The sequence below is a fragment of the Arachis ipaensis genome, chromosome B2 (genome assembly GCF_059453495.1).
Source record: "Arachis ipaensis isolate K30076 ecotype BB chromosome B2, ASM5945349v1, whole genome shotgun sequence".
In the NCBI taxonomy this organism is placed as follows: Eukaryota; Viridiplantae; Streptophyta; class Magnoliopsida; order Fabales; family Fabaceae; genus Arachis; species Arachis ipaensis.
Genome location: NC_142437.1, coordinates 124,635,271 through 124,657,596, shown reverse-complemented (window position 1 = coordinate 124,657,596; position 22,326 = coordinate 124,635,271). Strand labels below are relative to the sequence as shown.

The window sequence follows — 22,326 nt, the reverse complement described above, 5'->3', positions numbered from 1 at the left end:
AGAAAATTCTTATGTGGAAACTTGAAAGCATTTTAATTTGGGAAATGCTACTTTTACAGAAGATTTTTTTTTTTACTATGACAAAAAAAATTGTCAGACACCACACCATAAACAGAAAATGTTAATAAAATGAGAAATATGTAAAATAAAAAAGAGAAAAGTACAAATAGAGGTCCTTGATCATGCGTAGATACATAATTTTTTAACCAAAATGAAATATTTTTAGGTCTTTAATTATTGAAAAATGAGACATACAGTTCTCTTGTTAAAACACACAAATTTCTTAATTAGTTAACTTTGATTAATGGTTTATGTATGTTCACAAAAATAGTAAATGATTTATTTGTCTTTTTTTTAAATTAAAAATAATTTTTTTTGTTTATTTAATTTTAACAAAATGCATGTATAGCTCAAATGATATAATCTCTTTATACTCACTTAAGATGTCGCGAATTCGAGACTCTCCATCTATAGTTAAAAAAAAAAAAAAATGCATGTATTGTTGGTACCCCTCATGTACTAAAGAGTGTCTTTTTCTCCTTTTCTCTCTTCACTATTAATATGCAAGTTGCAAGTTGTTAAGTATGAACTCTCTCTTTTTTGTCTTATTGAAAAAGAAACTTCAGTCATACAAAATTATTAAAAACATTTATGCCACATATTCACGCTTTTCAGGAATTCTTGCATAAATTACATTAAAGATCTATCCATGTACAAAACAAATAAATGCATCAAAATCTAGAATTTATCATACAAAATCGTTTGCATTGACTAAAGCAAGCATGTTTGATTAAAAATATTATTTATATACTAAAATTAACTATTCAAATTAGTTATATATATATATATATAATTTAATTTATTTTTAATGTATATTTTATATTTTAATATATATTTTATATTAATAATTAATTTTAATAGTTAATTTTAGTGTATATTTAATATAGATTTTGATTATTTGCATTTCTAAGATTAAAAAATCAAAGAGAAAAAGATCTTGACTATATACGAAAATAAATTTTAAATAAAATATTGACTAATGAACTATTTTCAACTTTGATTTATTATTCACCCTATAAAAATTTGAGGTAAATTTTGCTATATTCAACTCAATAGTTCACCTGCAATATGATGTTAAAAACACCATGTATTTTATCTCATTTTTAAGACTATTTTTAGTTATGTAATGTCATAATTTAGATTTTATTACTAATTAAACAATTGGAAAGTTATTTACAGTATTCATGAAAAATATTTAATGAATTTAATAGTTTTAACTTTAAATTATTGTCGATCATCGAGAGTTAACTTCGTCTAATGAGATTAGTAATTTATCAAAAGATCATTTCTCTTAAAAAAAATAGAAAAAGAAAAAGAAATACTATTGTGCATTGGGCAATCCGTGAAAGTAACGCGCCATATTCGCGCGTGAAAGTGATGAGACGCTTACTACAACCCTCTAATACTGAACGGCCAAACCTTCCTTTGCGTCCATTACTCCATGCAATGCAAAAAATCCTCTCACTAATTCATCGCACACACTCTCTCTCTCTTTCTCTCTCATAATTTCTCTCTCTTCATCTTCATTCTTCTTCTTCTTCTTCTTCTTCTCCTCTTGAAACTAATCGTTTTCTACGTTCTCCGTCGTTGTTCTTCTTCTTTTTTGCTGTTACCGTGAAATTGAGAGGATCGTGTTGAAATGGCGGCGGCGACGGTGGTTCCGGCGACGACAGTGGTTCCGGCGACGGCGTCGCTCTACGTTGGAGACCTGCACCCTGATGTGGTAGACAGCGAGCTGTTCGAGGCGTTCTCGGAGTTCAAGAGCATCGCCTCCGTTCGAATCTGCAAAGACTCTGCCACAGGGAGGTCACTCTGTTACGGTTACGTCAACTTCATTTCTCACCAAGACGGTATAAACGTGATTTCTCTCTCATGAATGAATACAATTGAGTCGCATTGATTCTTTATGTTTTTTATTTTCGTTTAGTGATATTTGGAAATGTTTTGAGCTGAAACTGTTACACGTAATGTTAACGATTTCTAAAATGAGCAATAATTGCGTTCATGCTTTCGTTCTTTTGCGTTTTCGATTTGTTGTTTTCTCTACGTGGTTCTGCTTTGTAAAGATATGTAGATTTATTTTCTTTTGTTAATTATTATTATCGGAATAAAAAAAAATGTTGAGCTGAATGGAGTACTAGCGCGAGCTGAATAGATCTTGTGTTTGTCGGTCTTCTTCCTTTTCTGTTTTCTTCTTTTTTTTCTTTTCATTTTTTCGTTGAGGAAGAACTTGATTTCCAAAGAGTGAAGGATCTTTAGCTGGTAGCGTTAACATTCTTTCCCTGCTGGCTGCTGCATTGGATTGCTATTCTTTTTGCTTTTTCTGCGTTGAGCTGAATGGTGAACTTGAATTGCTTGGATCTTTGTGTGTCGTTTTTTTTTTCTGTATTATTATTGAAGCGCAGCATCTTGAGAAAAATCTGAGTCAGGTTTTGTTTTGAAAATTAGAGTTATATGATTGCCTAAGTTTCCACTAACTGAAAAGGATTGAAAAATAAAATCATAGCATATTAAGAATGTTATCTTGTTAATTAATGTAGTCTAATTACTGTTAATTTAATTTGTTGTCTTTGATTTTCATGAATAGCAAGTCGTGCAATTGAGTTGAAGAATCATTCTTTACTACATGGAAAAGTGATAAGGGTCATGTGGTCTCGTCGCGATCCTGATGTGAGAAAAAGTGGCAGAGGGAATGTTTTTGTTAAGGTATATGTCTATTTGTTTGCAGCTTTGATACACCATACTTAATCATATGCCAGGATCAATATCATTTCTAAAGTGAATTCTTTTTTTTTTTGTACTGCGGCAGAACTTAGCTGAATCCATAGATAATGCGGAATTACATGATTTATTTCAAAAGTTTGGAAATATCTTGTCCAGCAAAGTTGTGATGTCGGAGGATGGGAAGAGCAAAGGGTATGGCTTTGTTCAATTTGAGTCAGAGGAATCTGCAAATGCTGCCATCGAGAAGTTGAATGGCATTACTGTTAAAGATAAGCAGATGTATGTGAAGCCCTGAATATTGCATAATATGCAAAAGTTTATCATCGTCCGTATATTCTTATGATTTGAAATCTTTTTCTTTTCCCTCTGCTCTTTATGTGCCCTTGGGTTATTTGATATTCTCAATTTAATATGATTCTGATTCCTGCTATAGATATGTTGGGAATTTTGTGAAAAAGAGTGAACGCATACTGCCTGATCCTGAAGCCAAATATACAAATATATACATCAAGAATTTGGACCCAGATATTACGGAAGAACTCCTTCAGAAGAAGTTTTCTTCTTTTGGAAAAATTATGAGCCTGGCTATAGCAAAAGATGCCAATGGGATGTCAAAGGGTTTTGCATTTGTGAACTATGATAACCCAGAGGAAGCTAAACAGGCAATGGAAACAATGAATGGATCACAATTTGGTACTTTTTTCTTACTGCATAGATTTCTGCCCTTCAAAATGCAATTTCATGGTGTTGATTCTGTATATATTTTCTTGTTTTGATTTCTCATAAGCAGGTTCAAAGATTCTATATGTAGCCAGGGCACAAAAGAAGGCTGAGCGTGAGCAGATCTTAAATCATCTGTTTGAAGAGAAACGTAAGGAACACATCTTGAAATACAAGGTAACTTCATGCCCTTTCTCCCACATTTATCTTACAAGTAAGCTTTCTTAGTACATATTTATTTACCTTTCAGGGATCAAACATTTATGTGAAGAACATTAATGATAGTGTCACTGATGACCAACTACGAGAGCACTTCAGTGCATGTGGCACAATTACATCTGCTAAAGTCATGCAAGATGAGAAAGGTGTAAGCAAGGGGTTTGGCTTTGTCTGCTTCTCTACCCCTGAGGAGGCCCATAAAGCAGTGAACACTTTTCATGGTGAGTCAAGCTAAGATTTGTATTTGTCGATACTATGAAATGGGAATACAATGCAAGACTTTTGATATGTATTGTATTACAATTACAATTTGGATATCAGTTTATAAATTTTGATTGAGAGCTCGAATATAATTGGTATTCTTTATATGCTGATTTTATTTTTCTATGATCTCTCGAAAATTCATGATCTCCTCTCCTTTAAAGCATTTTCTTTACCAATTGTAAAATAGTTATGCTTCACTTAAGCTTTTACCATTGCCACAGGATGCATGTTCCATGGTAAACCACTATATGTTGCTCTTGCCCAGAGGAAAGAGGATAGGCAAACACAGTTGCAGCTCTACTTTTCTCAGCAATTACCAGGGCTAGGTGCACCTTCAAATGCAGTTATTCCTGGTGGATATCCTCGTTTCTACTATACTGGTGGAGTTCTTTCACATGTCCCTTCTCAACCTGGGATGATGTATCAACAACATCTTGGATTGAGGTCAGGTTGGAGGGCTAATAATGCTTTTGCACCTCCCACTAGATCATTTCAGCAGTCTGCAGCTCCTAACGTGAGTAACAATTTTCTATACTACCTAAAAATATACTTGTATCTCATTATGAATAAGCAGTCATTTTGTTCCCAACTATTTCCCCTTCATTTCATCATGATTCTCTTTTGTATACACATACTTATTTACTTCTTTCATGCACAGGTTTCAAACAATACTAGGCAGCATAGGCAAAACAGAGGTAGGATGAACGGACACACAAATTCACATGGAAAAGCATACTCTTCTCAGTCAGCAGCCTCTTCTAAAGACTCAAGTGCCCAGCAGGTTTAACTTAGTGAACATGATTCCAAAGACATCTTATTTCTATTTGCACTGTTAGATGCTAAAACCGAAATAAGAAATAAAGACAACCGGGAAGGTAGCAAATGCATATATATATATATATATATATGCAACATGAGGCATATAAAAACTGCCTTCTCAAAATTTGAAGTTTCAACTGAGATAATTGTGTTTTTTAGTGCTCTCATTCATAGCCTTTATAAAATTTGATCAGTCCCAATATACTTAGATGATGGAAGGGTACTAGATTTTGTTTATAATTTGTGCTTCCTAGTTCCTACCTCTGATTTCTTAAGTAGTATGCTTCATTGCAGTCTGGACAGGCTATTTTTGTTCTCGGTGGACACCGGAATGTGATGGAAAAAGGATCTGGAATTTCATCCTCTGGAGGGTCTCAGGGATCAGAAATGCTGCATAGTATGCTTGCTACTGCTGTCCCCGAGCAACAGAAACAGATACTTGGCGAGCGTCTTTTCCCACTTATCAAGAAACTCAAGGTTCAATGCATTTTTCTCTTTCTGTTCTTCTGTTATTCGATATTTTAAATTCTTAACTGATGATTTGTTTTGTTATCTTGTACAGCCTAACTTGGCATCAAAGATTACAGGAATGCTTTTGGAGATGGACAATGCAGAATTGCTGCTGCTCCTGGAATCACCGGAATCACTTTCTGCAAAGGTGGAAGAAGCTGTGCAAGTGCTTAAGAATTCCACCACCAAGGTTTCTGGCCAGGAAGCATTTCATCCGAACTTGCTTTCGGCTGAAGTTACCGTTAACTGAAGATTTTAGCCGGAGATGAATACCTGTTTGAAGCTTTGATCACGATGTTGTTAAAGCTTCCAAAAAACTCTTACATCTAATCCTGTGATACAAGATTTTTTACTTCTATGATCCTTAAGAGCTTAGAACTTCTATGTTTTCTTGCCATTTTACCATAGCGTTTGAAACTTTTATAGTATTGATAGTGAATAGAGATGATGATAAATTTGCCTTGGATTTTGCTTCAATTAAATTGGTGCCTTGGATGAAAACGGTTTTAATATGTTTTTATAATGTCCAGTAGATATACTGAAATAGCAAAATTCGTTTTGACGGTGTATATTAGAATTTTTCATTGTTTTCACGATATTAATGGCTTAAGCAAAATTTAATTCCTCTTTCAAGAACTCTACATTTTTTCAAGGCAATAATAATTACAGGACTAAATATTACTTAAGTTTAATTTTGGTGCATTAATAAATATAAATTATTTTTATAAATACTAATATTACAGGATTAAATATTTTATGTAATTGAATATATGTATAAAAAATTAGATTTAATATTTTTAATTACATGCCCAAATTTTAACAATATTTATACATGCTTAATAAAATAGAATGCCGAATTGCCTATTATAACTTTTTATAGTATCACATATATTAATACTAATAAAATAAAGTGGAATGACAATTATACAAAATGGAAATTTTACACAAATAGATTAAAATACATAGAATATTAACAGATTTCTTAAAAAGAAAATGGTTACATTTTTTACTATAGATATATGTAGCCATTTTTTTAACTGTATATAAATTTAAAAAATATATATAAACCACGATTATGTATGAATTTACTCCAAAAATTTGTTAAAAAAAATATATTTATTTTTAATATTTTAGTCGCATGGTTTTGTTAATCTTCTCCCTTTTACGCTCCGGACTCTGAATCTCGTTCCCCAATTCATCCATTCGCTAACCCCAGAGCCCGTCATCTTCAACCTCCACAACCGCCGCCGCCGCCGCCAAAAACCGCCGACGTCTGATCTTAGTTGGCCCATTTTCCCCCTCACCCCTGCTCCTCTCGCCCAGGTATTTCTATCAATTTTTTATTATTATTAATTATTGAAAATAATAATGGTTGCTTCTTCGTTCTTCCTGAAACAACGATGCCCTAATTAACTCTACAACCCTAGGTAGTTACAAGTTAGTTGTAACAGATTTTCTCTCATTTAGTTCTGAAACTTGTTTCCTTTGCATGATTATGCTTATTGTTGCATGCCCTATTATTTTAAGTTCTTCTTTCTTCTGCAGCTATACTATTCAGAATTTGCTTTTTAAATTGTTCCCTGTCATCATGCATATTCCTGTTATTTCAGTAATTTAGTTGTGAACAACTTGTTTCTCCATGTTGAATCAGTTATTACATACCTTTGATTACACAGAAACCACTTTGTGCTCTTTGTAGTTTAGGTTAGTGGTAATCGGAGCTGAAAAGTATAATTTAATCGGGATTCTGTAGTAAGAGTATGAAAGAAAGAAGTTTAAGCAAATCATGATGTGTTTTTCCATAAATGATGCCCATTATTGCATACCCTACTTTAGGAACAAAGAATTTTAAGCAAATCATTTAAGTTGTTTCAAATTTTTGTGTTTTATTTTGGGTTAGGTTGAATTATCTGAACAGGAAGTAGAATAAAATGGGTAGTAAGAGTAGGAAAGAAAGGAGGTCTAGAAGATCAGATGATTCTGAATCAGAGTCGCCTTCTTCACGCTCAGATGATGCAGACAGCCGTGATTCATCCCCTGAGAGGGGTTCCAAGAGGCGGCAGAGAAGCAGTCGTCGCAGCAGTCACGTAAGCAGCAGTAGTCGATCACGGAGGCAGAGCAGGCGTGACTCAGATAGTTCCTATGAAGATGACAGTGACGATAGTGCTGATAGGGGTGGTAGCAGGAATAAGAAAAAATCCTCCAGGAACATCACTGAAGAGGAAATAGCACAGTACCTGGCTAAAAAGGCCCAGAGAAAGGTTTTGTCTTGGTTTTCCATGCCTATTTTATTTCTTTATTTTATTCGGAAACAGAATTTGGCTGTTGATGTTGCAATTTCCTCTTGAATATGTTCTTAGGCTTTGAAAGTTGCTAAGAAATTAAAGACTAATACTGTATCTGGGTATTCAAATGACTCGAATCCATTTGGTGACTCTAATCTTAATGAGAAGTAAGTTCCCTCTATTCCTATTCCTCCTGTTTTAAGCAGTTTCTTTATATATATATATGGTTGGAGAGGGGACTGGGTTGCTCTGTTGGTAGTTCCGTGCTTAAAAATGTCCTAGAGGTGGTTATTTAATTTCTCACTAGCAAATATTGGATTAGTGCTGAGTGATGCATATATTTGTCAAATTGACAAAATTGCTATTTGTAGGTTTGTATGGCGTAAGAAGATTGAGCGTGATGTTTCTCATGGGGTGCCTATTGATTCATTTTCAGTTAAAGCTGAGAAAAAGAGACAGAGAGAAAGGATGGTATGGTTTTTTTCTTCCCTGCCCACTACAAAAAAAATTCTGATTCTGTGACTGTGATGTATTTGGATATATAGTTGACGGTGAGTAATGATGTTTGCATCTGCTTTCCCATAAACTTTACTACATGATGAATTTGTTCTACATTTTATTTACATGGCACACAAGTTGGCATATGTTGATATTTTGTTTTTAATATGTTTGGACGAAGGCACATAACATTGTTATATATTGCCTTTTTCTCTTTTTTACTTTTAACAAAAACAAAATTGTTACAGTTTTATTTAATGAGGGGAATAATGGATCCAGGCCGAGATTTAAACGAGTTAAACTTCTTATATAAAAAGGTTACGGATGTCTTAGTGATATTTTCTTGTCCTAGGAATGCTATCTTTTTAGGGAAGTTTTCTGGTTAAGTGTGGCACTTATTGTAAGAGTTTACTTATGTAGTATGCATCTCTACACATGTCCTGTAGAAGGACTGCTAGTCTGATCTTATAATCTATTAATAGTCTATTATCTTTATAGGCATCTCGTAAGTTGGAATATGATATACTTATGTTTTCTCTGTAGGAAATGAATTTTGCTTGAATTTGTTCTGCTACATACATGATTATTTGCTTCCTTTTCAAGAAAATTGAATGATGTTTCCTGGCATGTATATAAAAGATATATCTGCTTTTGTGTTTATGATATCTGGGGTTGGGGTTCTGATTTTGAAAATCGTTCCAATGGTAAATGATATTTTATATGCTTCTTAAAGTTACTTTGTTCTTTGTTGCTAGGCTTATTAATTTGTTATATAATGACATGGCCACTATCTATCATTAGCATTACTAAACTCTTGTTAAAAATTATAACGCAGGCTGAAATTGAAAAAGTGAAAAAAAGAAGAGAGGAAAGGGCACTTGAGAAAGCACAACATGAGGAAGAGATGGTAAATATATCCTCACAATATGTTATTGGTTGTCTTTTACTTTTGTATCTTTTAGTGGCAAAATCCATAACGTATGTTGTTTTTCTCGGCATCTACTTACATTCCGTCTCAAACAGGCTTTGTTAGCTAGAGAACGTGCTAGAGCTGAGTTCCAGGACTGGGAAAAAAGAGAAGAGGAGGTATGGGTCCTTGAGTTCCTTTTATTTTTTTCATTTTGTTGTTATTTGATAATTTGATAAAATATTGGCAATCTGATAATTAATATAATTGCATTTGCAGTTTCATTTTGATCAAAGCAAGGTTAGGTCAGAGATTAGATTGCGTGAAGGGCGTGCCAAGCCAATTGATGTTCTAACCAAGCAGCTGAATGGCTCTGATGATTTGGATATAGAAATAAATGAACCATACATGGTCTTCAAGGTTAATATTTAGCTTCATAGAATCACATGTTTCCTTATCCTTTAAATGTTATAAACTTGCTATGTATCGCATGTCTCAAACTTTTAAATTCTCTGCTGAAGGCTTCCAGCTTTAAATATCAATAGTACTACATAACGACTTCACATATATGCTGCAGGGTTTGACGGTGAAAGAAATGGAAGAGCTTCGTGATGACATCAAAATGCATCTGGACCTTGACAGGGCCACCCCCACCCATGAACAATATTGGGAGGTATCAGTACCATTGATTTTCAAATGATCCGCTTGTTTATTTTGCAGTTCAAAGAGTAGTTGTTATGCAATAAATTCTTCCTAATTCATGTTCCTTTTATTCCCCCCCCAAAATTGTAATATATTATCTTCAAGTTGAAGACTTACTGGTTTAGCGTATACAGGCACTTCTTCTGGTGTGTGATTGGGAGCTAGCTGAAGCACGAAGAAAGGATGCACTTGATCGAGCTAGGGTGCGAGGAGAAGAACCTCCAGCCGAGCTGCTTGCAGAAGAAAGGGGTCTGCATGCTAGTGTTGAGGAGGACGTGAAGAAGCTTTTGGAGGGGAAGACACATGCAGAGTTGGAAGCTTTACAAGCTCATATTGAGTCAGAGATGCGTACTGGTACTGCAAAGGTGGTTGAGTATTGGGAGGCTGTTTTAAAACGTCTCCATATATACAAGGCCAAGGTAGTGTTCATCATATTGTTGTCCTATGTTTATCTTGTGTGCCTTTGATTAATGGTTTGCTTAACACCATTATTAATTGCTGCAAATACAGGCTTGTTTGAAAGAAATTCATGCCAAAATGTTGCGCAAGCATTTGCAACTCCTTGAACAACCATTGGATGGTGAGGATAAAGTGGAAGATGCTCATGCTTTCAAATCTGAGGAAGAAACTGAGGATCTCAAGGGTATAAACTTTTTGCCAATGTTTTAATTGTTTGTAGAACATATCCCCTATTTATAGGCTTCCTTTGTCCCAAATTTCTGTTGATATTTACTTGATACTCTTTTGTAGACCGATCCGCAGATGAATCATTTTCACCAGAGCCCATTAGAGCAAAGGAACATGAAGTTGAAGATGAGCCCGGGTCATTTTCACCAGAACTATTGCACGGTGATGAAGATGAGGAAGCCATTGATCCTGAAGAGGATAGGGCACTATTGGTAATCATTTTAAGCGTTGTTTTAAGTGATGATCTCGTATCTGTGTATGGGATAGAGTAACTAAATCATGCTTGTACTTTCACAGGAGCGGAAACGTATGGCTGTATTGGAAGAGCAGCAAAGACGTATTCAGGAAGCGATGGCGTCAAAGCCTGCTCCATCTGAAGATAACTTCGAGATGAAAGCCATGAAAGCTATGGGAGCTATGGAAGATGGAGACGCAGTGTTTGGCTCTGGTGCTGAAGTGAATCTAGATTCACAGGTAACTTGTTAACTATTAATTATATACTTATTCATGTTCTCATATTTTTATGTTTCTGACTTGATTGATAAATGTTGGAGCAGGTTTATTGGTGGCACGACAAGTACCGGCCAAGGAAACCGAAATATTTCAATCGCGTTCACACTGGATACGAGTGGAACAAATATAATCAGACTCACTATGATCATGACAATCCACCTCCAAAGATTGTGCAAGGGTATAAATTCAATATTTTCTACCCTGATCTTGTAGACAAGACAAAAGCCCCAACCTACACTATTGAGAAGGATGGCAGCAATGGTGAGACTTGCATCATAAGATTCCATGCAGGGCCGCCATACGAAGATATCGTAAGTCTTTCCTATTACTTCCATAGTAGCTAAAGTTTTGATTGAACTCTTGAATCTTTCGATATTACGATTTTGAATAACTCAATCGATTCTAAAAAATTTCTACTAGGTCAGACGATTGTTATGATTTCATATTTTACGTATTTAATTTACTTTCTGATTTTACGCAAAATTTCGATTCTCTCTACCTTGCTTACTGTTCTTAGTGTTGTTAAGGCTTTCTGTACAATTTTACACCTTTGTCTTCCTTGGCAGGCTTTCCGCATTGTTAACAAGGAATGGGAGTATTCTCATAAGAAGGGATTCAAGTGCACCTTTGAGCGTGGAATTCTACACGTTTACTTCAATTTCAAACGCTACCGTTACCGCCGATAATCTCAGTTGCCGATTCACTTTCCGGAGAGGTTTCCATTTTACATGTGTATTTGGATGTTATGAGAGACATGGGAGGATCTTTCCATAGCAGCAAGAGATTGCAATTACGCTTGGTTTATCTGTCATGGCTTTCACATTTGTTGGAAGGAACTGTGTGAATGTTACTTGAAGCAAAATTTTGATTGGTGTATGATATGATATATATTTGACATGAAATTTTGAAGTAGAAAGCAATAGTGAAAAACAAAGTAACTTGACATAAGGTTAAACAGTGTAATACCTTCAATTTCAAATCATTAACCATTAGTTTTTGGTTTCATGTACCAATTATTTGAAAAAAATGTAAATCTATACAAGAAGGTTTCCATTTCTTTTGCAAATTCAGAAAGAAAAAAAAAGGTGAAATTCTCTGTTCATCATATAATTATCTAACTTATACTTTGATAATTACTCATGGCATTAACCTTCAACGATCTTTACCGCAGTCCTGCTCAAAATAAAATCACCGAAATTAACAAGAATAATGGAGTACAAATAATATAAGTAGAGAATATTTTTAGCACTGTTATTTACCCGAATGGACTTTGTTTGATTGAAAGCAGTTCAACATCCAACTGAAATTAGAAATTAGCAAACAATAAAATTGGATAGTGAGATAAATCCACCTTAATAAGAGCATATAGAAAAAAGATAACAAACAAATAAATAAAAAAAAAACAGAAGCAATGTTTTCTTGACCATTTCGGAATCAAGATATCAGAATGATTCACCTCTATTGTTGCATTTGGAGGTATTTCTTGGACTCCCTTCTTTCCATAGGCAAGTTCTGGAGGAACAATTAGTAATCTCTGCAGGGGAAAAATAAATACTATCTTAATTATTGCTTCATGCAGATTATAATTCAACCCAAAATGTGTTCTCACCTGGCCTCCCACTCTCATGCCTTGTACACCTAAATCCAACCCTTTGAGAACATTTCCCCTCTCGGATTCTCCTACATCAAATCCATAGGGCTGCAATATTTAACCATAAATGTGATTATATCTTCAAATATAATCTTTTCCCACATAATTATTTGAAATTTGGCTAAGTTAACTTTGGATCATACCGTTCCTCCTCCAACTCCCATTCCTTGTCTACTAGTCATAAATGTGATACCTCTCCACTTAGCAACATAGTGAACCTACAAAAACATTACAATCTCATTATTTCTGAATTCTTAGTAATAGTTAATTTAATTGACTTCAAAAAATTTGGAAATGAAAATCAGGGTATGTATGCATTATAGATTCAATCATTCTCAGGAATGTGAAAACATTCTGCAAACCACACACCCCCTAAAAAGTTAATAATATGAAAGGTGTTCTAGCAGACCGTACCGCGACACGAGATCCTTTTACAGCCTCGGCTCCTTGCCCAACCTTCAAATCATAGTACCTGAAGATGTTAGAGTTCATCACTCAGTGCTATAAACTAGCTTTGAAGATCATATAAAACTCTTCACTAAATCAGACATAAATCTTTGACACAATGCAGCAGCATTTCAAAATTTCCATGTCCATATTAATTTCTATTCTTCTTGGAGTATAATGAAAGCCAAAATTCTGTGGAATGTTTACTAGCAAAGAAAATAAGAGTGCCTCTCCTTTGCATTTTTATTCTCAGTGTCTTCTTTTTTTAGTATTCTGTGAAGGAAAAATAACAGTTTATATTGTTTTTTCTTTTTCCTTCGCAAAATCCTGAAAGAGAATACACGGAAATAAAAACACAAACCAAAAGCACTCCGACAGTTTCATATTTAATAAGATAAACATATACTGCATTTCATACTTTGAAAATTGAAATTGTGATACAAGTTATTATTGTTGCAATTAATAAATAGTACTTACTTCAAGCCATTAGGTAGGGTTGTAAAATCACTTTCTGGAATTTTTGCTCCTCTTAGCTGAAAAAAACAATTTCAATCAGTAATTGGATTATTACTTAGCTTGTTCAACTTTAAATACATAATTAAGATGGTAAACAAACAATTAAGTGAAAGATTAACACATACAGCTCTTCTACTTGTGCTAACAGCTTCAGCATCATCACATGCATACACTCCACTAACTGAAACTATTATTAATTATTATTATAATACATAATTAAAGATGGAACATGAATGCATGCAGATTAGGAATTTCTGAACTAACAAGTGGTGATGAGGAGACAACTGAGCAATGCCCTTCTTCCTTCATCAATCTTTGAAGTAAAACTATCAGCTTTGTTGGAAGAAGAAGAAGAATATGAACAATTGCATGGTAGTACCTTATATGAATTCCTATTGTAAAGTCTTGTTTGTGTCCCTATGTATGGATTCAACAAATATTATTAATTAACTGATTAGCAAAAACAAAATAGAATTAGAGAGAGAGAGATTAGTTTAGTTTACTTGTGAAGTGAAGAGAGTTAAGAGGGCAATAATTATGGAGGAGCATAGGGTGGTGGTGATGATGGAGGAACAAAGAGAGTTGCATGATCCAATTGATGATGTTTTTCAGTTTAGTTGAAACTTTTTCAAAATGAAATGTGAGACCAGAATCTCTTGCTTGAGTTGCTTCTTTTGTTTAGTTTGGTTAGAGAAAAAAAAAATATAGAGACAGTGGATAATGTGGCTAATTCCAACCACAATTTTGGAACACTTGGAAATCATAGAACATGACTAAATACAATAGTGACACTTTTTTTTCTTTATTTATTTAAAAAAATGTAAGCCTTTTTTTTTAACTAATTGATTTTTTTTTTAAATGATACTAAATGGAGTATGCGGACACACTTGCATGTATATAAAATATAAAATATTTTTTAGATACATTATTATAATAATAATAATAATAATACCTTATTATTTAATTAATATTAAAATACATATGAAATTTTTAAGTGTTTTTAATATTTTTTATTATATAAAATATTTAAAAGAATATTTTGATTTTAATAAATAATAATATATTATTTTTAAATTCATTTTAAGAATATTAGTTAAAAATAAAATTAAATATACTAACACGAAATAGTATATAAATGTATTTAAGTATATTTAAAAAAATATTTTTTATTTTTTAGATACAATTTAATACAAAAGACACACGTATGAAATAATATTAGACAAATATTATTTAAAAAATGTGTCCTACATGACAATTTAGCAAAATTTTTGTGCTTCATAGTTATTAATGATATAATGAAGCAATTCATTTTCTCCTCTACTATGAGATATAAGATATAATATAAAACATAAATTATTTGTTTGTCATAAAAAAAAATACAATAATCCAAATGTGAAACTATAAATGAAAACACAAGAGAATTTGATACAATAATATTTAAAACTAGATTGAGGAGCAAGACTTCCTTGAATTAGGAACATGATGAGGATCAGAATTCATAGGTTTCACTCTAACAACCTTTTCATCACTTCCTTCCACCCACCTTCTAAGCCTTCTTATCAATCTTTTCCTTCTTGAGAAACCATGATCATGATGATGATGATTATCACTTTGTGTTGAACCAAAGCAAGAAGGGATATTATTGTTACAATGCTCCATAAAAGAATGATGCAATTCATGGTCTGATTCATAATGCATGATTGCACTCTTTTCTTCAAATTCTAGCACCTTATAATGATCATGTTCTTGTTCTTGTTCTTGTTCATGGTTTAATAAGCAAGAATTATTAGACAAACGCAATTGATTAAGTTCTTCAATTTCAGCTGCACGTTCCTTCTTGATTTGCTCCAATTCATTGAGAATCTTGTTGTAATCTTCCTTGCTTACAAATCCTTCTTTAATCTGCAAATAAAAATAATAACCTTGTACTTATTTTATTTTATTTGTATAGTGCACATTTTCTAGCAAATAGTTTTTTAAAAGGTGAAAAGAATTTACAAGTGGATTTTCTTTTAGAAATTGAGAGATAAAATATAAGAACCCACATTTAATTTCTCACAAAGCAAAATCCCTTGACAATGTTAGTATTTTGATGTTAAACTTCTTTTAAAAAAAAATTATTTTCTAACATCAATGACAATAAAATTTGAATCTAATACCTTACACTTTGCTATTAACTCATGAGTCTAATTAGGAAGTTAATTTTTTTCAGTTAATTTTTTATTTTTAAATTATTTTTTATCTTAAATTTAAATTCTAAAATCCAAAATTTCTAAAATATGAAGTTAAAAAAAATTACAATAAAAAATTAATTAATATTAATTAATTTAAAATTAGTTCCTTATATTTATTCTTACCTTACCATAGTTGGTGAAAAATCTTGCTAATATTTAAGTGAATTCAATTTTATATTCAACATTTCAACTTATATTATATATGTACCTTAGTTGCATATGCTTTTTCTTGTGAATGAAGCTTCTTTAGAAGTTCATTCTTCTCAAATTGCAACTCATCCAAAACCCTTTGCATCTCTCTCATTTCATCCTCCAACTTATTCATCACACAAACACTTCTTTGCAATGTCTCATGGCTCCTCAGAATCTCTGTTTCCTCTGCTCTTATCTTCACACTTTGCTCCTTAATTAGTCTTCGTTGCGAATTTGATCTCTTCTTCAACTTTTCAACTTTTTCTTTTAGTATTCTGTTCTCTGATCTCCATTTCTCAATTTGCTCAAGAATTTTAAGGTATTGATCCATAAAATTCTCCAATCTCATGTTCTCTGCCTCCAGAAATGAAATCTCCTTGTCTAAGAACTCGACTCGCGCGCTCTCTAACCATAACAAGTTCTTGATTTCTACCAACAAAGATTCTTGCTCTTTCATGTCACAATACCTGTCACAAATACCAATATTAAATAATTAAAAAAATATAAATTGAGAATAGAGTATAATATATTACATAAATAATATTATGATTTGGACAAATTTAAAAATTAGTTACAAGTTAAAAAAAAAAAGAAGTATTTTTAGATTGTAAAATACCTATCAAATTGCAAACTCAATGCCAATTCTCTCATTTGCAAACCTTCAATCCTGCTTCTTAAACCACTAATAATATCTTGTTCAAAACAATGATTTTCATGGATCACCAATTTCTCAGAAGGAACACTAATATGGCTACCAATTGTGGTACCATGTTGTTTTTCTTCTTCTTCATCTTCCATAGAAGAAAAGCTATGAGAACATTCCTCATGCATACCGGAATCTTCTTCGGATTCCGTGATTCCGGCTTTGTTGTTGATTTTCTTTGCCATGATCCATGCATAGATGACACCAGCCATGGACACAGCTAAAGGAACACCAGCTTTGAGAAGAACAGGTTTAAGATTCTCTGCTTTCAATGTTGTGTTTTCCATAATAATCTATGAACAAATGATGTAGGAGATTTAGTAGTTCTTGGGTTAGATGTTTTTTTTTCCTATGATGAAAACTATATTGGAAACAAGACTTAGCAAATAGTTGAATTAACCTTGATCTTGATCCTTCTTATGCTACTATCAAAGGGTATTAAAATAATAATACTAAAAAAAAGTTGCACATTAATTTGGTTTAATTTTTATATAGTTTTGCTTTCTTTGTAGGAACATTGTTGTGTGTAGCTTTTTGAGCAATCCAAGAGGCCTTCTAAGGAACCATCATCAATAACCTTTCTTTGTAACCTTTGGAATCTGATTCCTTTCTAGATTAATCTATTATCATTTTGGAATATATATATTCATATTGGTTGTTTATTTATATAAGGCTTCTTTTCTTCCATAGGGTGCATGTGATGATATTAACATATTATAGGAAAGTTTTAAGTATACCGAGAATACCGGTATTCCAGTTGTTTTAACTATTGATCTAAATTATAAAAAATATATATAATATATATTAATTAAAATCAACAGTTAAAACAACTGGAACACCAGTGTTCCTCGATACACTTGAAATTTTTCCCATATTATATATATTGTTTAGTGTTTACTACATGAGGGTATGTATGGCCTATTCAATTAGGAATGAAAGTAAGCACTTTAGAATAATATATATAGAGGGAAAGATTGTGACTTTAGATACCTTTATCCTTTTCACACAACATTATTTATTTTGGATATAAATTTTTTTTTTTTTTACTTTGGTGTTTTAGATTATTACTATTGAGAAGTGTTAAGAGTGGCTTGCTGTATTTGAGTGAGGTTGATGTGTTTTTATTGTGTGGTTTTATATTGTCAATGGTTACACGTGGATCATATGGTCTAATTATGCGTTGACTTTTTTATGGGGAAGAGAGTGGATTGTATACTTTGACTCAGGCAAGCATTATGGAGGATTCAAGTTATTGTTGAATTTGATTCAATTATTTCACTAAAAAGTTAACAGGGCTTTTCTGTTTTAAATTTTAATTGTATCTCTTAATTTGATTGAATAATGATTAATCTGTTATAAATTTTAGTTTTATTTAAAGATTTATTATAACTAATAAATTACTGTATATATAAAATAAAATTTAAATTAATGACATTTATTCAAGTTGATCAAGGAGTGAATCACTTGATAGACCCACATTAGTTGTTTAATAGGCTTTTTTTTTTTCCTTCTGGTATATGGTTTTTTTCTTTTTATTTTATTTGGTATACATAGGTTTTCTTTTTTGGTATAGGTTATTTAATAGGCTTTTACCAACTCAAAATGTTACAAATACTTTTTTTGGAGGAACAGGAAACTAAAGCCTATATCTTCCCTCCTCAAGACCCAAAAAAAAAATGCTGTTACTGGCCCAAATATTACTCAAGTAGTTCTAAGTGGTTGATGACCAATTACAAATTTTAGGAGTAAGCCAACTTAGATTGGTCTAATTATTTTAATGGTTAGTTCACTAGTCTATTTAAATAAATATTGATATTTAAATTTTTTTTGTGTATGTAATAATTTATTTTCAAATACATGATAAATTAATTCTTGATCTGTTGGATTGAAAAATAGTTAGGACCAATTCAAATTCTAACTAATAACATGCATTCAAATTTTAACTTGCAGCTGAGGTCTAAAGATCAGATGGCACATTAGGTTGCTTTTTAGAAAACTATACCAGATTTAAATTTCAGTTAAGATTGAAATGAGATTTAAGAATTGGTTTAATTACTCTGTTGATTTTTATAATTTTATAAAATTTTAATTAAATCTTTATATTTTTTTTTTCAATTGAATTTTTAGACTATTTTTAATTTTATAATTAGATATTTTTTAGTGTAAAAAATGATAGGATTAATTGAATATTTTTTTGCAAATTGAAGGTATTCATAATTAAAAGAATAAATGAATAAATCTCTAAGTACAAGAACCAAGTCATTTAAACTCACGTGCGCACGTTTTCCGTCACTCTTGATATTTCGTCTTCTTTTTTTTCTCCTTCCTTTTAGTTATTTTTCTCTTTCATTATCGTTGTCACCATCACCACCTCCTCCTCCTCCTTTTCTCATTGAAAATTCTTCTCCTCTTTCATTTTCCTCCTTCTCCTCCATCGTCTTCATCATCATGATCATTATCGTTATAGTCATCGTCGTCTTCTTTTTATACGTATCGTCATTATCGTTATCATCGTTATTGTTATCGTAGAATTTTTATCACATTGGTAACGTTGCCTAATCCAAAATTGATTTGGATGTGTATTTGTTGATAATTTTTATCATTTTTATGTGTTTTTGTTTTCAAACTAAATTTATGTGCTGTAATCATTAAAATAATATTTATTTATTAATAACTAATTTCTAGAACAAACTTAAACCATGTAAGTTGTTGATAGCAATAATTTTGGAACAACTAGCAGACTTTAAAGTCATATAAAATTATAAATAAAGTGGATGAGTCAACACAACTTTCGGTTCTTCCATTTGCAAAACCATTATTTAATATTTATTGAATACTTAAAAGACCACAAATTGCTGTGAGTTTACTAAAGTAGCCGAAGCACTTGTCCTATCTGCTAGATACCTTAATCATTGTCTTATTCGTATTACATAATTATATTATTATTATCCATCTACCACTAATATTTTCTAAATAGAGCATTATACCAAGAGAAAAATAATAATCATATATATATATATATATATATATATATATATATAATCCTTTTAAATTTGTTGAAAAATTCAAGTTAATTAATTTTCTTTCTATTCTAAAACTATAGGTGGAAACTCAGGTGCAGTCGACTTCACGTAAAGTTGATAGCCGATAGCTGTTAGATGAAAATTTAGTCAAATCAGTCAAACCATATCGACTCGACTGTACCTAAATTTTCACCAAAACTATATATGTTGATATTTAAATAGTTTTATATCTTTCAAGATTTACATAAATAAAGAGTGTAATTCTAAAAAAGAGAATCGAAGTCCTTTTCTTAAATATAAATTAGTTTATTTGATAAATCACCTTTCTCTTTAATAAATATCTCTAAACATATAAACACTAAGTTCTCACAACAAAATCATCAAACAGAAAAATAATTATTTTTTTTAAATAAATGTAATATTATTTGGATAAATAAAAGGATAATATTCCACAAAAATCAGAGTAAATATTATTATTGCAATTTTTTCGTATATTTAGTATTAAATTTATGTATAAATAATATTTCAAGATCTCTTCAACTTCATAACTATGTATGTAATTTGGCACGAGGTTCTGATGAAACTGAAGTCTTCTTTATTAAATGATAATTTGATTTGATTTTTCCCCACCTTCACTTTTTGTTACAACACATAGTCACACGTACAAAGAAGCATCCCTTAGAGATAATGACATTTTCACTATTTTTAAAAATATCAAGCACATACATAGTCAAGTTTAATTTATTTATAATAATACTCCTTTTCAAAATATATCTAGGGTTATATATTATATATTATATACTATACGAATAAAAAAAATTGATATTCAATCTTTTTTAAAATGCCTTTTATTATTATATATATTTTTTAGATAAAAAGACAAATAGATCCCTGACCATTGAAAAATACTTTTAAATCCCTGACCTTCACAAAACTTAGACGGATCAGTCCCTGACGGAGGCATTTGGACGGAGGGACTGATCCGTCCAAGTTTTGTGAATGTCAGGGACTTAAAAGTATTTTTCAATGGTTAGGAACAAAAATGTCTGCAGGACAAAAGATCAGGGACCTATTTGTCCTTTTCTCTATTTTTTATTATTATTTTCATAATTAAAATTCAAAACTTCCTAATTAATTTATAAACTATTTACCATCTCAATTAATTCTATTTTTGTTATATTTACATAAGTGTAATGAATAAAGGATTGATTCAATTTACAACAAATATACTAGTACGTATATATAATATTTTTAACACATTATCACACATGAAATGTAAGTATGAATAAGCTTTTTTTTTTTTCCCCATTAGGGTAGGGACCCCATTATTTATGCACAAAATTCCAATGGCTCAACAAATTGTTCCTTGTAACTTAGTCATTTTTTTTAGGAAGATGCTATTTATGTTGGACCCACAAAATATGGAATCACTAGAATCAGTCACGAGGCAATATCTTAGGTTTTATTGTTAGTTACACATATTAAAGAAATACATTATTATTGTTATTATTTTGAATTAATTCAGAGTTTTGGTACTTTCATTATTTTAAATAGATTCGCATGAATAATGGTTTAAAACTAAAATTTTATATATCTATCGTGTTGTTGCATGTGCCAATGGTTAGAAAATTATTAATTTATTTATGGGTAATACTATTAATAATTGTAAATTAAATTATTTTATATTAAATGACTTATATAACATATTGTCATAAATGTTAAATAATTAAATAAATCGTTATTACTTTTAATTTAAATTTATATGAGAATAAAACTAAAAATATTATTTTATTAATAATATTAAAAAAAATAAAATTTGTCCTATTTAATATTTATTAATTATTATAATAATTAATAAATATTAAATAAAAAATTTTTGACTATTTTTTATTAATTTTTTTAATTACTAAACATTTTTGCTATTTTATTTAAATTTTAAAGTTTAATAAGATCACATTTAAATATAAATAATAATTTAAAATTTTACTCTCCAACATATTAGAATCATCACCGCAATCTTTTTCAGATACGCTTTTGTTGTCGTATATCTTTGTTAATGATTTTTTCAGCACCAAATATTTTAGACTATGATGGAGGCTTATATATTATATCAGCTCAGAAAATTTATACAAGGTGTTAATTTACATACATTTTTTTTATATTAAAGATAGGAGACTCGAATTCGTAACCTCCTAATAAAAGAAGAAGATATATATACATTTTTCTTTATACAATTATGAGTGTCATTTTGATAGATGTGATGATCAATAATATATTGCTAATAAAAAATAAATATATAGCCACAAAATATTCGTAGAAGAGTTGCAAAATACTCGATCCTTATGTTAATTTGTGTGTAAAATTTTAACTATGTTACATGTATATAAAATTTTATTTATTGATTTAGTTATTCATATAGAATATATATTAAAATATAAAATATATACTAAAAGAGTATAAAATAACATATGTCTTTACATATAAATATATAATATTTAATTTTGTGATTAAATTTTTGTGTGAATATAATATTTTTTTTTTAAAAATAAATTTTGTGTAATATAAGTAGAAATTATAGTGATTGATATGTATAAGTGTACAAAAACTAATAAAATATCAAAAGATTAATCCGTTAGAATTAATTGTTAGTAA

At 30.9% G+C, this 22,326-nt stretch overlaps 4 protein-coding genes across 9 annotated transcripts; 2 read left to right on the top strand and 2 right to left on the bottom strand.

Moving 5' to 3' along the window:
- The first annotated feature begins 1,489 nt into the window (after positions 1-1,489).
- On the top strand, positions 1,490-5,779 carry PAB7 (poly(A) binding protein 7). Its single transcript, XM_016331256.3, has 10 exons — positions 1,490-1,910; positions 2,648-2,766; positions 2,870-3,063; positions 3,218-3,477; positions 3,575-3,681; positions 3,755-3,944; positions 4,209-4,501; positions 4,646-4,768; positions 5,101-5,283; positions 5,369-5,779. The coding sequence occupies exons 1-10, from the start codon at positions 1,700-1,702 to the stop codon at positions 5,564-5,566; spliced, it is 1,878 nt and encodes a 625-aa protein (XP_016186742.2). The 5' UTR covers positions 1,490-1,699; the 3' UTR covers positions 5,567-5,779.
- A 669-nt stretch (positions 5,780-6,448) lies between these two features.
- Positions 6,449-11,921, top strand: LOC107626435 (cactus-binding carboxy-terminal, cactin). Of its 2 annotated transcripts, none has more exons than XM_088504321.1 (14): positions 6,449-6,639; positions 7,235-7,577; positions 7,677-7,768; positions 7,973-8,072; positions 8,935-9,006; positions 9,123-9,185; positions 9,286-9,426; positions 9,584-9,679; positions 9,843-10,127; positions 10,219-10,351; positions 10,459-10,607; positions 10,693-10,869; positions 10,953-11,219; positions 11,475-11,921. In XM_088504321.1, exons 2-14 carry the CDS (start codon positions 7,248-7,250, stop codon positions 11,592-11,594), a joined length of 2,025 nt encoding a protein of 674 aa, XP_088360447.1. In that variant the 5' UTR covers positions 6,449-6,639; positions 7,235-7,247; the 3' UTR covers positions 11,595-11,921. The 2 variants fall into 2 exon arrangements, with proteins under 2 accessions (XP_088360447.1, XP_088360446.1); XM_088504320.1 differs by having other exon boundaries at positions 7,217-7,577.
- On the bottom strand, positions 11,848-14,244 carry LOC107626436 (peptidyl-prolyl cis-trans isomerase FKBP16-4, chloroplastic). 5 transcript variants are annotated; one of them, XM_016329316.3, is made up of 11 exons: positions 14,026-14,244; positions 13,902-13,939; positions 13,787-13,835; positions 13,648-13,709; positions 13,484-13,539; positions 12,974-13,031; positions 12,703-12,777; positions 12,518-12,607; positions 12,365-12,442; positions 12,168-12,208; positions 11,848-12,081 (listed from the first exon to the last, which is right to left on the bottom strand). In XM_016329316.3, exons 1-11 carry the CDS (start codon positions 14,108-14,110, stop codon positions 12,054-12,056), a joined length of 660 nt encoding a protein of 219 aa, XP_016184802.1. In that variant the 5' UTR covers positions 14,111-14,244; the 3' UTR covers positions 11,848-12,053. The 5 variants fall into 5 exon arrangements, with proteins under 5 accessions (XP_016184802.1, XP_016184803.1, XP_016184800.1 ...); XM_016329317.3 differs by having other exon boundaries at positions 13,648-13,703; XM_016329314.3 differs by having other exon boundaries at positions 13,787-13,939; positions 14,026-14,240.
- Positions 14,245-14,861: 617 nt separating this feature from the next.
- Positions 14,862-17,175, bottom strand: LOC107628624 (CHUP1-like protein). The gene is made up of 3 exons (XM_016331255.3): positions 16,565-17,175; positions 15,965-16,415; positions 14,862-15,424 (listed from the first exon to the last, which is right to left on the bottom strand). The coding sequence occupies exons 1-3, from the start codon at positions 16,936-16,938 to the stop codon at positions 14,966-14,968; spliced, it is 1,284 nt and encodes a 427-aa protein (XP_016186741.1). The 5' UTR covers positions 16,939-17,175; the 3' UTR covers positions 14,862-14,965.
- Positions 17,176-22,326: the final 5,151 nt, after the last annotated feature.